At 39.4% G+C, this 14,188-nt stretch overlaps 1 protein-coding gene and 1 non-coding gene across 6 annotated transcripts in view; one reads left to right on the top strand and one right to left on the bottom strand.

Moving 5' to 3' along the window:
* The window catches only part of RLF (RLF zinc finger), a 91,546-nt gene that overhangs the window by 31,728 nt on the left and 45,630 nt on the right, over positions 1-14,188 (top strand). For all 5 annotated transcript variants that reach the window (XR_010750237.1, XR_010750236.1, XM_066375953.1 and 2 more), the window contains exons 2-4: positions 2,334-2,488; positions 4,247-4,328; positions 8,432-8,564. Coding sequence is in view for 3 of the 5 variants with exons in the window: in XM_066375953.1 (XP_066232050.1) it covers positions 2,334-2,488; positions 4,247-4,328; positions 8,432-8,564 (370 nt within the window). In the remaining 2 variants the exon portion in view is untranslated. The remainder of the gene's footprint in view (positions 1-2,333; positions 2,489-4,246; positions 4,329-8,431; positions 8,565-14,188) is intronic.
* TRNAG-GCC (transfer RNA glycine (anticodon GCC)) lies at positions 12,243-12,318 on the bottom strand. The gene has a single exon. It is a non-coding gene; the product is annotated as a tRNA-Gly (tRNA).

The raw sequence follows: 14,188 nt of genomic DNA on the forward strand, positions 1-14,188 counted from the left end.
GCTTCAGGAAAAAAAAAAAAAAAGGATAGGCCCCATGTCTTTCCCCAGCACCCAGCACGGTACATAGAATAGGCTATCGATAAATATTTGTCAAATGAATAAAATGGTGAATGTATTTAGCAAACATTTAGTGAGACTTCAGAATGTCCTGTGGGGTGTAGGAGTGTTACGTCTATAAAGATTAATAAGATGTAATATCTGACTTCAAGGAGCATAAAACTGGTACTGAATATGAATTTGTAAAGCTTTCTGGTTTTTAAATTAATCAGTGCAGACATTAAATAATTTGCTGGCCTAAGACAATTTCTTCCTAGCATACATTTTAATAAATTTCTTAACAGATTTTGTGAAATCATACCTATGTTAACAGATAAGCACATATTCTCTCTTCCTTCTCTCTACTCATTTAGCTGGAAAGAGGATTATTATGGGGTCAGTTTTATGATCCTCTTACTCAAAATTTTTTTTCTTAATAAAATTTGGGATTTGGTTAAATGGAGACAGATTTTCTAAAGTGACTGGTAAAGCAGCAAGATACTTAATTGAATAGGTAGCTTGATTATTCCAGTATGCAAAGAGCAGATAATCCAGTGTGTTAGAGAGTTATTGCTATATTCTGGTTTATCATATATATCCTTGTAAGGTTTTTTTGTTGCTTTTTTTTTTAAAGTAAGACTAGTCATTTCTTAATTATCAGAACTGATACAGGGGCTGTTAGTGTGGAAACTAAAGCTGCAGAAAATCCAGTGGAATTCTGCAGTGCCACTGCAGCTGTATGTAGTTCTTTAGGCAGAAAAAGGGAAGGCAGGACTTTAGGAATCTTTGAGGACTTAATAATGCAATGAATACAAGATAAAGCTACCTTCTGAATATGACTTGCCAAAGAAATAGCACCAAACTAAGATTTTGGGAACTCTTTAGCACAGTTATTTGTATGGGGAGGGGGACACTTTTATGCTGCTGTCTTAACCTAACTTGACATATCAATTAAGCATAAGCAAAACCCAGCTAGTTGTTAGAAGAAATATATTAATAGAAGAAAGCAACTTCGCAAAACATAGGGAGCCCCCAAATAAAATTTTGGCAGTGATTTTTCTAGCACTGTCTGGAACGAACATAGCTTTTCACAAAATCTTAGTGTTGGACACTAATTTGTGAGGCCTGATTGTGGCTCCATCTTCCTTGTTTTAGATTTTGTACCCACCAGATAACCTCTTAGATAAATGGGGTATCCTGGATAATAATATGACTATCCCTTCACTGTCAATAAGTAAATATTTGACTTAATGTTTTGTTTTGTTTTTGTGGCAGAAACAGAGAGAGGGACAGATAGGAACAGATAGACAGGAAGGGAGAGAGATGAGAAACATCAATTATTTGTTGCAGCTCCTTAGTTGTCCATTGATTTCTCATATGTGCTTTGACCAGGGGGCTACAGCAGACTGAGTGAACCCTTGCTCAAACCAGTGACCTTGGGTCCAAGCTGGTGAGCTTTGCTCAAACCAGATGAGCCCGCGCTCAAGCTGGTGACCTCGGGGTCTCGAAACTGGGTTCTCCACATCCCAGTCTGATGCTCTATCCACTACGCCACCGCCTGGTCAGGCTGCCTTAATGTTTTTAAAAAATTTTATTTAGAAAATTAAATTTAACGGGGTGACATTGATCAGTAAGAATACATAGGTTTCAGGTAAACATTTCTATAGTGTATATTTGAACTGTTGATTATGTTATGTATCCATCACCTGAAATCAAATCATTTTCTGTCACTGTATATTTGTCCCTCTTTACGTCCCACCCCACCCCAACTTATATGTTATTTTTTGAAAATAAACAATTAAAAATGTAACATCAGCCTTTTATAAATTGGTTAGTATAAATTAAGCCTAATCGGTTCTATGTATGCAAAGTAAAAAGTATTTTTTTGAACTATAGAGCTGAGGGTGATATTCAGGAATAAGTCTTCTTGTAGAAGGCAGGGAGGGGTCAGTCTTAATTCTTGTAAACCCAGTTCCTGGCACATGGTCAGTGCTTAATTTAATGTATTAATGAAACTCATTGAATTTTAGAGATGGTAGCTACAGACCTCTAGAGAGAACCACTGTAGGTATTTTATGGCTCTACTAGTAAATTTATTCTCCTGTCAGAAGAGCAGTTCTACCTTTTCTTTAACTCAGCAAAAACAGTTCATTAACTGATGAAAATAGAATCCTATTAACAAGCCAGAGACTATAAAGGCAAATAAAAGGTGTATGTGTCTGTTAGGAAAAAGGGAACAGAGACTCTGTTTCATTGTTTATTTTTTAAATAATTAAAATTTTAATTTTATTTTTTAGACCTTATTGCAATATGCAAGCAACAAGAATGCATCTGAACATATGGTGTATCTTCTGGAGGTATATCGACTTGCCATCCAAAGTTTTGCCAGTGCACGCCCGTATTTAACTACTGAATGTGAAGATGTCCTATTAGTGCTTGGCAGATTAGTACTGTAAGTTTAAGAACTTAAATTACTCTTAAAATAGTATTTTTTTTGTTTTAATGTTTGCCTCACTTCTAGTTATTGTGGAATCACTTTATTCAAAGCACCTTTAGAATCATACCTTTGCATGAAATTTCCTTTGCTCTGAGCCTTTCCACTCTGGTTCCCAGGAAATCAAGTACCAGCCAAGCAACATAACCCAATTGTCTCTAGTCTCTTTTCTTACCCGGGCATAGAATCCAAAAATGATAGTTTTTTGCTTTGTCCTCAAGTCTAGATCAGTTCAAGTGACAGAGTGTCTGGAGACTGTTTTGGGCTTAGGGGAACACTTTGAGGAAGGGGGAAACATTATGAGTTCTACAATTCAGTTATATTGTTGAAACTAAGAATTTTGCTAGTAGAAAATGTCAGGGTCAAGTATAAGATTTCCACTGTATGAGTCCATGGTAATTTAGCTGCTGTTTTAATATTTGACTACCTAGTAGTAGACAAAATTACACCTCTAATTTTTATTTCCAAACTGATAAACTACAGCAACTATTTAGTTTTTATCTGGGGAATCACTTTGGTTCAGCCTACTGATTGTTGGGATAACTTCTAGTCTGAGTGGTCCATTTTATTTTCCTCTGGCCTCACCTGTTTTCCCTATTCTCTAAAACCCCAAATCCTTTAATACCATAGCTTTTATGAAACAACATTTCTGGTTTTATAATCCCATTATTCCTCCTAATAAATCTATTTCCTATATTATATACTAACCTAAGGGACAGAGTAACATTCTGCAAGATTTTAGAGAGGTGTTGGTTTATGGGTATTTTGAGTTGATCTATATTTTAATTGTTATTCATTTTCTTTTTTAAATTCTTCATTATTTTTTCTGGGTATTGGTTGTGGTAAAAAGTAGAAAACTTTTTTTCCCTTGCTTGATTTGTTAGAGGTAAAGAACAATTTTTTACCCTGGCCGGTTGACTCAGTGATAGTGTTGACCCAGTGTGTGGATGCCCTGGGTTTGATTCCTGGTCAGGGCACACAGGAGAGGTGACCATCTGCTTCTCCTCCCCTCCCTGTCCTCCTCCTCCCACTCTCTCCTCCCTCCTCCTCATCCCCTTCTGCAACCAGTGACTCAGTTATTTCGAGTGTGAAGGCCCAGAGCCAGATGGGCCCAACCGCTGAGGATGGCTCTGTGGAGCCTCTGCCTCAGGTGCTAAAAATATCTCAGTTGTGAACATTGGCCTCAGATGGGCAGAGCATTGGCCCTAGACGGGGGTTGCTGGATGGATCCCGGTTGAGGAGCATGCGGGAGTCTATCTTCCCTCCTTTCACTTAGAAAAGAAAAAAGAATGGCCTTGCTGATCTTTCAACTTCTGTGCAAGTGACAAGAATGTATATAGATGACGGTTACCTGTATTTATCACTTTATCAGCTGAATTGACAGGAACATGAGCTCCTGTTTTTGTCTTCTAAAATCAGAATGTTTCCTGTATGGGCACCCTCCTCTCACCCTAAATAACTAAATCTGCTTGGTATATGATTTATAGACTGTTTATATTCTTACTAAGTGTATTAAATAACAATGTAATTATTAAGCCTCTTGATTTTTCTGCTTTCTAAAGTTGAAAAGCCAAGGAAACAATATTGAAGAAAATTTTAAGCGTAAAAAAACAAATTTAAAACTTTAAAGAAATGTAAAATGTATATTCAGTGTCAATGTCATACTGTTGATAATGACCATACCCCCTTTTATATACTGACTTACTTATATTTTAGGAGTTGTTTTGAATTGCTGCTTTCAGTGTCTGAAAGTGAACTGCCTCATGAAGTCTGGGTACTCTTTCTTCAGTCTCTACAGGTGAGTTCATTTGGTCTGAAAAATAGTCTCTTTTAGGAATCCAAGATACCTAATTAATTTCTCCCAGCAAACTAAATTTGGAAACTTGTAACAAAAACAATTTCATTATACATTCTTATTAAGTTTGTGAAATGAGAGTTTCAGATGAAGGAGGTGTATTTAAAAATTCTTTTTTTCATATGGTTTTGTTAGCCTTTGTATAGGTTAGAATCAACAAAGAAGTTTTCATAACTTGGGGAAAGTTTTATACAGAATAAAGCCATTAGACTGACCTGTGGTGGCGCAGTGGATAAAGTGACGGACCTGAAATGCTGAGGTCGCCAGTTCAAAACCTTGGGCTTGCTTGGTCAAGGCACATATGGGAGGGAGTTGATGCTTCCTGCTCCTCCCCTCTTCTCTCTCTTTCTCTCTCTCCCCTCTCTAAAATGAATAAATAAAATCTTAAAAAAAAAGAATAAAGCCATCAAAAATGTAAAATTGTGTATGGTTATAAGGTAGCAATATTTGGATCATTCGTAGTGCACTTACCTAGTAACGTTCTAATACTTCAGGCATTATGTCAAGCAGTATAAGTCAAAATAGTCGTAAATTCTATTCGTGTATTTTACTTACAGGAGAAAATTCTATTCATGTATTTTACTTACAGGAAAGCTATACTGTCTCATATTGGCTTAATTATCAGCATTCTGAGGGTTAGTAGATGAGAAAGTAATAAGCTGGGGAGGGGGAAAGTAAGGTAGGAACAAAAGCAAGTGCATACCAGCAACAGGAGGCACATTTGCTTGCTACTGGTAGAGATGGAAAAACTAGTTTTAAAAAACAGATATAATAGCTTGACCAGCGGTGGTGCAGTGGATGGAGCATCGACCTGGGACACTGAGGACCCAGATTCAAAAGCCCAAGGTCTCCGGCTAAAGCACGGGTTTATCCAGCTTGAGTGCGGGATTGCTGGCTTGAGTGTGGTATCATAGACATGATCCCAAGGTCGCTGGCTTGAGCAAAGGGTCACTCACTCTGCTGGAGCCCTCCTCCTCTGGTCAGGGCATGTATAAGAAAGCAATCAATGAACAACAGAGGTGCCAAATTGATGCTTCTCATCTCTCTCCCTTCTTGTCTGTCTCTGTCTCTGTCATACACACCCCCCCCAAAATAGACATAAGTAATACTAGCTATCATTTATTTATTATCATTAATTATGTGCCAAACACCACTCTACATGTTTTGTATATATATTTTAATCAGGTTACAAACCTGATAATCATTTTGACCATTTGTGACCCTCCATTTACAGATGGGAATACAGGCATAGAAAGTTTAATTAATTAGTTTGCCCGAAGTTACACCCAGAGTTATACCCAGAGGTTTCTTTTTTTTTTTAGCTATATTTTTTATTTTAATTTTTTAAATTTATTATTTTTTACAGAGACAGAGAGTGAGTCAGAGAGAGGGATAGACATGGACGGAGAGAGATGAGAAGCATCAATCATCAGTTTTTCGTTGCAACACCCTAGTTGTTCATTGATTGCTTTCTCATATGTGCCTTGACCGCGGGCCTTCAGCAGACCGAGTAACCCCTTGCTGGAGCCAGCAACCTTGGGTTCAAGCTGGTGGGCTTTTGCTCAAACCAGATGAGTCCGTGCTCAAGCTGGCGACCTCGGGGTCTCGAACCTGGGTCCTCTGCATCCCAGTCCGACATTCTATCCACTGCATCACTGCCTGGTCAGGCCCCAGAGGTTTCTTAACTGTTTCCTTAAAGACCCAGACTCCATACTAGCTTGGACTTGTTCATGTAGGCACAAGTTAAGATTTGCGTATTAACAGAAACACCTCATTAGGGTCTGGAAATTTCCTTTCTGGGATATATAACCCTAAATAAAATAATGTTAATCTTTTTTCTTTGGGAAGAAGTTTCTTTGTCATGTTCTTGGACTATTTTTATCCCTGTACTGTGGTACTGATTTCTCACATAATCATACAGCTGCTAAAGTAATCTTTCATGCATAGTGCATTGATTTTGTTACTCTGTTTCAAGGCGTGTCAGTAGTTTTGTCCTGGCATACGACATTCTAGAAGGGCAAATCTACTTATTCTTTTTAGGTCTGTTATTATTTTTTATTAGTATCATTTGCAGAGACAATGTTCTTAATGTTTCATTATTTTTCTCTTAGATAGCTAGCCTGAATAAAAAATTTCTTTTTATCCCCCATCTGAGTTAAGTTCTTATCTCTTTATATATATATATATATATTTATTTATTTTTTGAGAGGGAGATAGGAAGTGAGAAAGAGGGGGAGGAGAGAGATGAGAAGTATCAACTTGTAGTTGCTTCACTTTAGTTGTTTGTTGATACCTTCTCATATGTGCCTTGACGGGGTAGGGGATCCTAAAGCTGAGCCAGTGACCCCTTGCTCAGGCCAGCAACCATGGGGTCATGTCTGTGATCTCACGCTCAAGCCGGTGACTTCAGGGTTTCAAACCTGTGTCCTCAGCGTCCCAGTCTGACACTCTATCCACTGTGCCACTGCCTGGTCAGATGAGAATTATCAGTTCTTCTTTGCGGCACTTCAGTTCATTGATTGCTTTTTCATATGTGCCTTGACCAGGGGGCTACAGCAGACCGAGTGACCCCTTGCTCAAGCCAGTGACCTTTGGGCTCAAGCCAGCAACCATGGGGTCATGTCTGTGATCCCATGCTCAAGCCAGTGACCCCACGTGCAAGCTGGTGAGCACAAGCTGGTGAGCCCACGTTCAAACCGTAGACCTTGGGTTTCAAACCTGGGTCCTCTGTTTCCCAGTCCATCGCTCTATCCACTACATCACTGCCTGGTCAGGCTGTTTGTGAAATTTTTAAACTTTAATTTTTCAAAGGAATATCTTGCTATAAATAGAAGCTTGTGTTCCTTGAGAATTTCAGCAGTCTAAAATAAGGGAAAACAAGTTAAATATTTAAAATATGGGAACAACAATAATTCTCACTAGTAAGAGAAGATGATGAGATGTATACTTAATCATTTATGGCAAGTTAAATTTCTGACCCTTTTCCCCCCACTCTTTGTGTATATAAGTATTTTAAAGAACAAACATTTGGCAGTTATAGTGTGTGTGTGTCAGAGAGACAGAGAGAGGGACAGACAGGAAGAGAGAGAGAGAGGAGAAGCATCAATTCTTCATTGTGGCTCCTTAGTCTCCTTAGTTTTCATCGATTGCTTTCTCATATGTGCCTTGACTGGGGGACTACAGCAGAGCGAGTGACCTCTTGCTCAAGCCAGTGACCTTGGGCTTCAAGCCAGTGACCATGGGGTCATGTCTATGATCCCATGCTCAAGCCAGCGACTCCACGCTCAAGCCGGATGAGCTTGTGCTCAAGCCAGTGACCTCGGGGTTTTGAACCTGGTTCTGCATGTCCCTGTTCAGTGTTCTATCCATTGTGCCACTGCCTGGTCAGGCCGTTTGTTTGTTTTCTGAAGAAATATAAAGATAGAGGATAACTTAGACTTTCCATGATATTTTATATAGAACTATCATTTGATAGAATAATTTAAAAAAAGTATATAACAATTGGTGTCATTAAGTAATACTTCTATTCAAAGGAATAGGTTGTTTTTGTGACTACTACAGAATCCTTGAAAGGAGAGCTGTACCATTGGCTGTACAATAATTTGTAATGTAGGGATGTAAATTGAATTGTGATAATTTTACTTAAAGGGAATTCAGGAAAGATGTTTTAAAGGTACCCTTTTACTTGGTGAAAACACCCTAGTTTCATTTAAAAAGAGCAGCACCAGAATTTCACAAAGCTTTTTTTTTTTTAAGATTTTATTTATTCATTATAGAGAGGGGAGAGAGAAGGGGGGAGGAGCAGGAAGCATCAACTCCCGTATGTGCCTTGACCAGGCAAGCCCAGGGTTTTGAACCAGCAACCTTAGCATTTCCAGGTTGACGCTTTATCCACTCTGCCACCACAGGTCAGGCCACAAAACTTTAAGGATAGTTTTTCCCCCAAGATAAAGGTCCGTTCATAGACATTCAGATATATTTAAAAGGCAATATTACTGTCTATATTGCTTGTTCACCTGTTTTCTGGATGTGTCTTTTTGTTTTAGGAGTCACATGATGCATTATTGGAATTTGGAAATAATAACCTACAAATATTGGTTCATGTTACCAAGGAAGGGGTGTGGAAAAATCCAGTTCTTCTTAAAATTTTGTCTCAACAGCCAGTAGAAACAGAAGAAGGTAAGCCTTAAAACTTACTTGACTATATTGAAGGAAGACTTAGTTTAAAATTAAAATTACCGTATTTCCCCATATATAAGACACACCCTTTGTCGAAAAATTTGGGGTCTAAATACTGGGCGTCTTATACAGTGGTTGTAGATTTTTTTACTTGCATTTCTCGCTTTTTGTCTTTGCATTCATTGTTTCGGACTTGTTACTGGTATATTACGGTAGGTTATGCTTTGCCACATTCTGCCCAGAAATGGCTCAGAAAAGATTTTTGTACAGTGCTGAATTCAAGTTAAAAGCGATCCAGTTTGCAAAAATGAATGGAAATTGTACTGTTGAACGTAAGTTTGGTCCTCCTCCAACTGAGAAATCAATCCAACACTGGCTACGGGAAGAAGAAACCCTACTGAAAACACCACAGCAGAGGCAAGTCAGCAAAATGGCCTGATTTAGAGAGGAAACTGAAGATATGAATTGAAAAGCAAAGGGCAGTTGGAATTCCTGGGTCCACAAAGATGGTTCAGCATGAGGCAAGAACAATTGCTGATGAAAAAGAAGTTCCTGATTTTAAAAGAGGACACAATTCAGGTGCTTCAGGTTCATGAAACGGAATGGACTAAGCGTGTGTACATGCATGAGACTTACCCAAAAGATGCCTGAAAGCTATGAGCAGACGGTTCTTGTATTTCATCCTTTTGTCATTCAATGTCGGAAGACATATCAGTTTGAGTTGGGACAGATTGCAAATATGGATGAAGTTCCCCTTCAATTTGATGTCTAAAGTAACAGAACTATTGATAAGAAGGGAGTGAAAACTGTAACTGTGAACAAGTGGACATGAAAAGAGCCATTATACAGATGTTCTAGCTTGTTGTGCTGTCAGAACCAAGCTGCTTCCTATGCTGATTTTCAAACGCAGAACAGTGCCAAAAGAAGACATTCCTCAAGGACTGACTGTCCATGTTCATGACAAGGGTTGGATGGATCAGGATGGAATGAAGATCTGGTTTGAGAAAGTTTGGAGAAGGAGACCAGGTGGGCTCTTATGCAAACCTGCCCTATTGGTGCTTGATCAGTTCAGGGCACACATAACAAAAAACACAAAGAAGATTGCTGCAGAGCAAAAAACAAAATTTACTGTCATACTTGGAGGCTTGACATTCCAGCTCCAACCACTTGATGTCAATATTAGCAAACCCTTCAAAGCTGTCATGAGAGCCAAATGGATCCAATGGATGAAGTCTTCTGGGGACAATTTGACACCAGCAGGAAAAGTAAAGAAACCAACTATAGGACAAGTTTTGTACCTGGGTGAAAAGATCTTGGGTTAATATCAAGATTGAGATCATTGTCAAGTCATTTAAGAAGTGTGGCATTTCAAATGCCATAGATGGAACTGAGGACGAGACAGTATATGAAGATAGTGACTCGTCATCAGACACAGATGAGGGCAAGCTAATGGATGGGAGTTTTGACAGTGATGAGGAGTTATATGAATTTTATAATGAATAAAACTTGAGCTCAATAACTTTATGTAATAACATTTTTTTTCCTGTTTTTAAATTTCAGGCCCTAAAATTAAGGTGCATCTTATACATGGGAGCACCTTTTACATGGGGAAATACAGTAATGGGTTAAAATTTTGTGTGTTTTATCTTTATATCCCCAGTCATTCTGTTCCCCCTGGAATAGTTAAAACTAACCATTAATATTTCATGTTTTTCCTAAGGATTCTTTCATTTTTTAGGTAGTGTTTTAAGTATCCTTTTGCACTTATTTAAAAGTGTTGCTTTGAATAACAGTATTCACACAAAGTTCTGTGATAAAAATGATTACCAGCTTTTAGACTTTGGTGTATAGTAGATAGAGCCTTGCTCATATTTTGTTCACTGGTTATTATAGCTGAGGACCATGAAAAAAATTTCTATTTTATTTTAAACTTGAGAATTACTGGAATTTAATATTTTTAGATATATGCATTTTTATTTGCAGTATTGTCAGTTTAAGACCAGAAAATTTTTGTATTTAAGTAGCTTGAGCATTTTAGACACACACAGGTTTCTCATGTTGTGATATCATTTGTAAGTTAATGGAAAATTTAAAGGATCACATTCTGTTAAGTATGTTTCTGGAATAAAAATGAGTTTCAGAACAATTTTTATTTACACTTCTGAAATATAGTTAATTTAGGTCTTAGTACGGGTCATTTGAATGTTAGTGCCTTAAAATATCCCAGTTTCTATTCATTTACCAAATTTGACAACCTGCTATATAGATGTTATTTGGGTTTTTCTGCATAGTGAGGAGATTATCAGTCAGGGTACTTAGGTTTTCTCTTGGTCCTTTTCCTCTGATGATTCTGCCTATCAGTTACACTGAGAAAAATAAAAGATACCTACATACCTTAAGAAATTAGTCTGAGAACCACAATATAAGTGGTGGGCAGCCTGTGACCTGCCTGCTTTCTCAGTTGACCCGTACCCTAATTTCAGGTCAAAAGGTTAGAAACCTAACTTTACAGCTCAATTGCCCTTGCAGGCTAGTACTGACATTTGACTATTGGAAAGCAGTGACTATCATCTCATTGATTGTCTTCTGGTCAGTAACATAGTAATCAGAAGCATAAAAATTGCATTTTTAAACCTCCAAGGAACTCAGTAAATGCTTTTCAGTTTAGTTTTTTGAATTAAAAAAAAAACTTTTAAGATTTTTATTATTTCTTCCTTGAATTCTTGAATTCTGCCTCCCCCCAAAAACTTGATTGTCCTCCCCCAAAGTTTAAGTACTAAGTACCAGTTGTTGACAATTCTGCCTGCATGATCAGCAGGGAAATGAAGGGGTTTCTCCAACCTAGATTCCAGCCCAGCTACTGAAGGCCTAGCCACCCCAGCAGCCTACCACAGAAGGTGGAAATGGTAAGAACAAGTCCAGCCAAACCCCACAGAAGGTTCCCAGCCTGAGGCCCAACATCCACAAAACTACCTCTCCTGTCAGTGATGATGGCAGCAGCTAGAAGTTGGGTAGCCCCAGAGACCTCAAACCCCATCAGTAAGGGGGACCCTCCCACCACTGAACTGAAGTGATTCCAACTCAAGGTCACCCAGTTACTGCCATCCTGTATCTGCCAGGTTTCCAACTATCTTGTACCCTATAATTTATGACATCAAAGCACAGGCTGTTCCTCCTTTTCCTTGAAACTCAGGCGTGCCAAAGCAATAGCCTTCTACTTTCTTCTCTCCCCTCTACCAACAGTTGAATGAAGGACAGGTCCATCCTTGTTGTGGAGAGGCACCAACTCTTTTTCCTGACTCAAGCAGAGAAGGAACCACCCAGCTCTTACTTCCCTCTGGTGGTTTAATTTTTGTCGCCCCCCCCCCCCCCATCCCTTACTATTTTATTTTATTATTTATTTATTTTTCTTTCTTTCTTTCTGGAAGCTGGAAACGGGGAGAGACAGTCAGACAGACTCCCGCATGCGCCCGACCGGGATCCACCCGGCACGCCCACCAGGGGCGAAGCTCTGCCGCGACCAGAGCCACTCTAGCGCCTGGGGCAGAGGCCAAAGAGCCATCTCCAGTGCCCGGGCCATCTTTGCTCCAATGGAGCCTTGGCTGCGGGAGGGGAAGAGAGAGACAGAGAGGAAGGAGGGGGTGGGGGGTGGAGAAGCAAATGGGCGCTTCTCCTATGTGCCCTGGCCGGGAATCGAACCCGGGTCCCCCGCATGGCAGGCTGACGCTCTACCACTGAGCCAACCGGCCAGGGCCCCTTACTATTTTATTAATTGTCATGTGCCACCTGAGTCTGCAGTAAAAATAAAAATAGTCATTCCTCATTGGGGAAAAAAAAGTTGTTTTTTAACTGGACCCTATATGTTATTTTTTTACATGATGAATTAGGTAAAAGGTAAGCTCATGATGTTTGCAGCTTACTTTTAAATGGTTCAGAAAAAAGAAAAACTAGGTAAAGAAATATGCCATAACCAGTTCAGTCATTGAATCTAGATGGATATATGATTAAAAATTTTTGTATTAAAATGTTTGGGGGTAAAAAAAAAGGATCACAATTGGGAGTGAGACTCTCAGTACGTATCCACTTTCAATATTAAAGTGTATGAATGAGCCTGACCAGGTGGTGACGCAGTGGGTAGAGCATCAGACTGGGATGCGGAGGACCCAGGTTCGAGACCCCGAGGTTGCTAGTTTGAGCGCGGGCTCATCTGGCTTGAGCAAAAAGCTTGCCAGCTTGGACCCAAGGTCGCTGGCTCAAGCAAGGGGTTACTCAGTCTGCTGAAGGCCCGCGGTCAAGGCACATATGAGAAAGCAATCATTGAACAACTAAGGCGTTGCAACGAAAAACTAATGATTGATGCTTCTCATCTCTCTCTGTTCCTGTCTGTTTGTCTGTCCCTATCCATCCCTCTCTATGACTCTCTCTGTCCCTGTAAAAAAAAAAAAAAAAGCATAAAGTGTATGAATGGATTTACTTTTACAAAATAAAGTTAAAGGTTGATTTTAACAAATTAAAATGATTTTTTTTTTTTAATTAAAAAAAAATTTTTCCGAAGCTGGAAAAGGGGAGGCAGTCAGACAGACTCCCGCATGCGTCCAACCGGGATCCACCCAGCATGCCCACCAGGGGGCGATGCTCTGCCCATCTGGGGCATTGCTCTGCTGCAACCAGAGCCATTCTAGCACCTGAGGCAGAGGCCACAGAGCCATCCTCAGTGCCCGGGCCAACTTTGCTCCAGTGGAGCCTTGGCTGCGGGAGGGGAAGAGAGAGAAAGGAAGGAGAGGGGGAGGGGTGGAGAAGCAGATGGGCGCTTCTCCTGTGTGCTCTGGCCAGGAATCGAACCCGGGACTCCCACACGCCAGGCCGACTCTCTACCACTGAACCAACCAGCCAGGGCTAAAATGATTTTTAAAATGCAAGATTGATCTGTTTTAAACCTGATATAGTAGTTTAACTGTGGTTGTAATATATTGAGTAAAATAGTTTTACCTCATAGAAATAATAGCTGTGATTTATAGAGTGCTTGTTATGTGATGGGCACTGTATTAATGCTTTCCATATTTCATTAATCCATAAAACAGGTGAGATTTTATTCATGCCCAAGGCCACAAGAGTTAAAATTGTGAGGGCAGACTGTGAGCCTAGGTGAGGAGATGAAAGGTTTTTGAATGAGGAATGATAACCATCCAGATGCTAAATACATGGTGTTATTAAACATGTCTCAAGGCATTGTGTTTAGTGCTGTAGGGAATATAAAAGTTAACAATACATGGTATTCACAAATTTTTGATAGTGTAATAAGAGGTGTATCAGAGACAAAAAGCAACTAGTATTAAGCATTTACTCTGTGCCTGCTCTGTGCTAAGTCTTATCTGCCGTACTAGTATTTCATTTATGATTCTTTCATCTTTGTGAGGTGGATATTACTGACCATTTAACAGATGAAGAAACCTGAGGCTCAGAGAAGTCAATTAATTTGGCCTCCATTCACACAGCTAGTATGTCTCAGAGTCATGATTCAGCCTCAGATCAGTGATTCCAAAACCTGAGGTTTTTTTTTTTTTTACAGGGACAGAGAGAGAGAGAGATAGATAGGGACAGACAGACAGGAACTGAGAGATGAG

Source organism: Saccopteryx leptura, chromosome 3, assembly GCF_036850995.1.
Source record: "Saccopteryx leptura isolate mSacLep1 chromosome 3, mSacLep1_pri_phased_curated, whole genome shotgun sequence".
Lineage (NCBI taxonomy): Eukaryota > Metazoa > Chordata > Mammalia > Chiroptera > Emballonuridae > Saccopteryx > Saccopteryx leptura.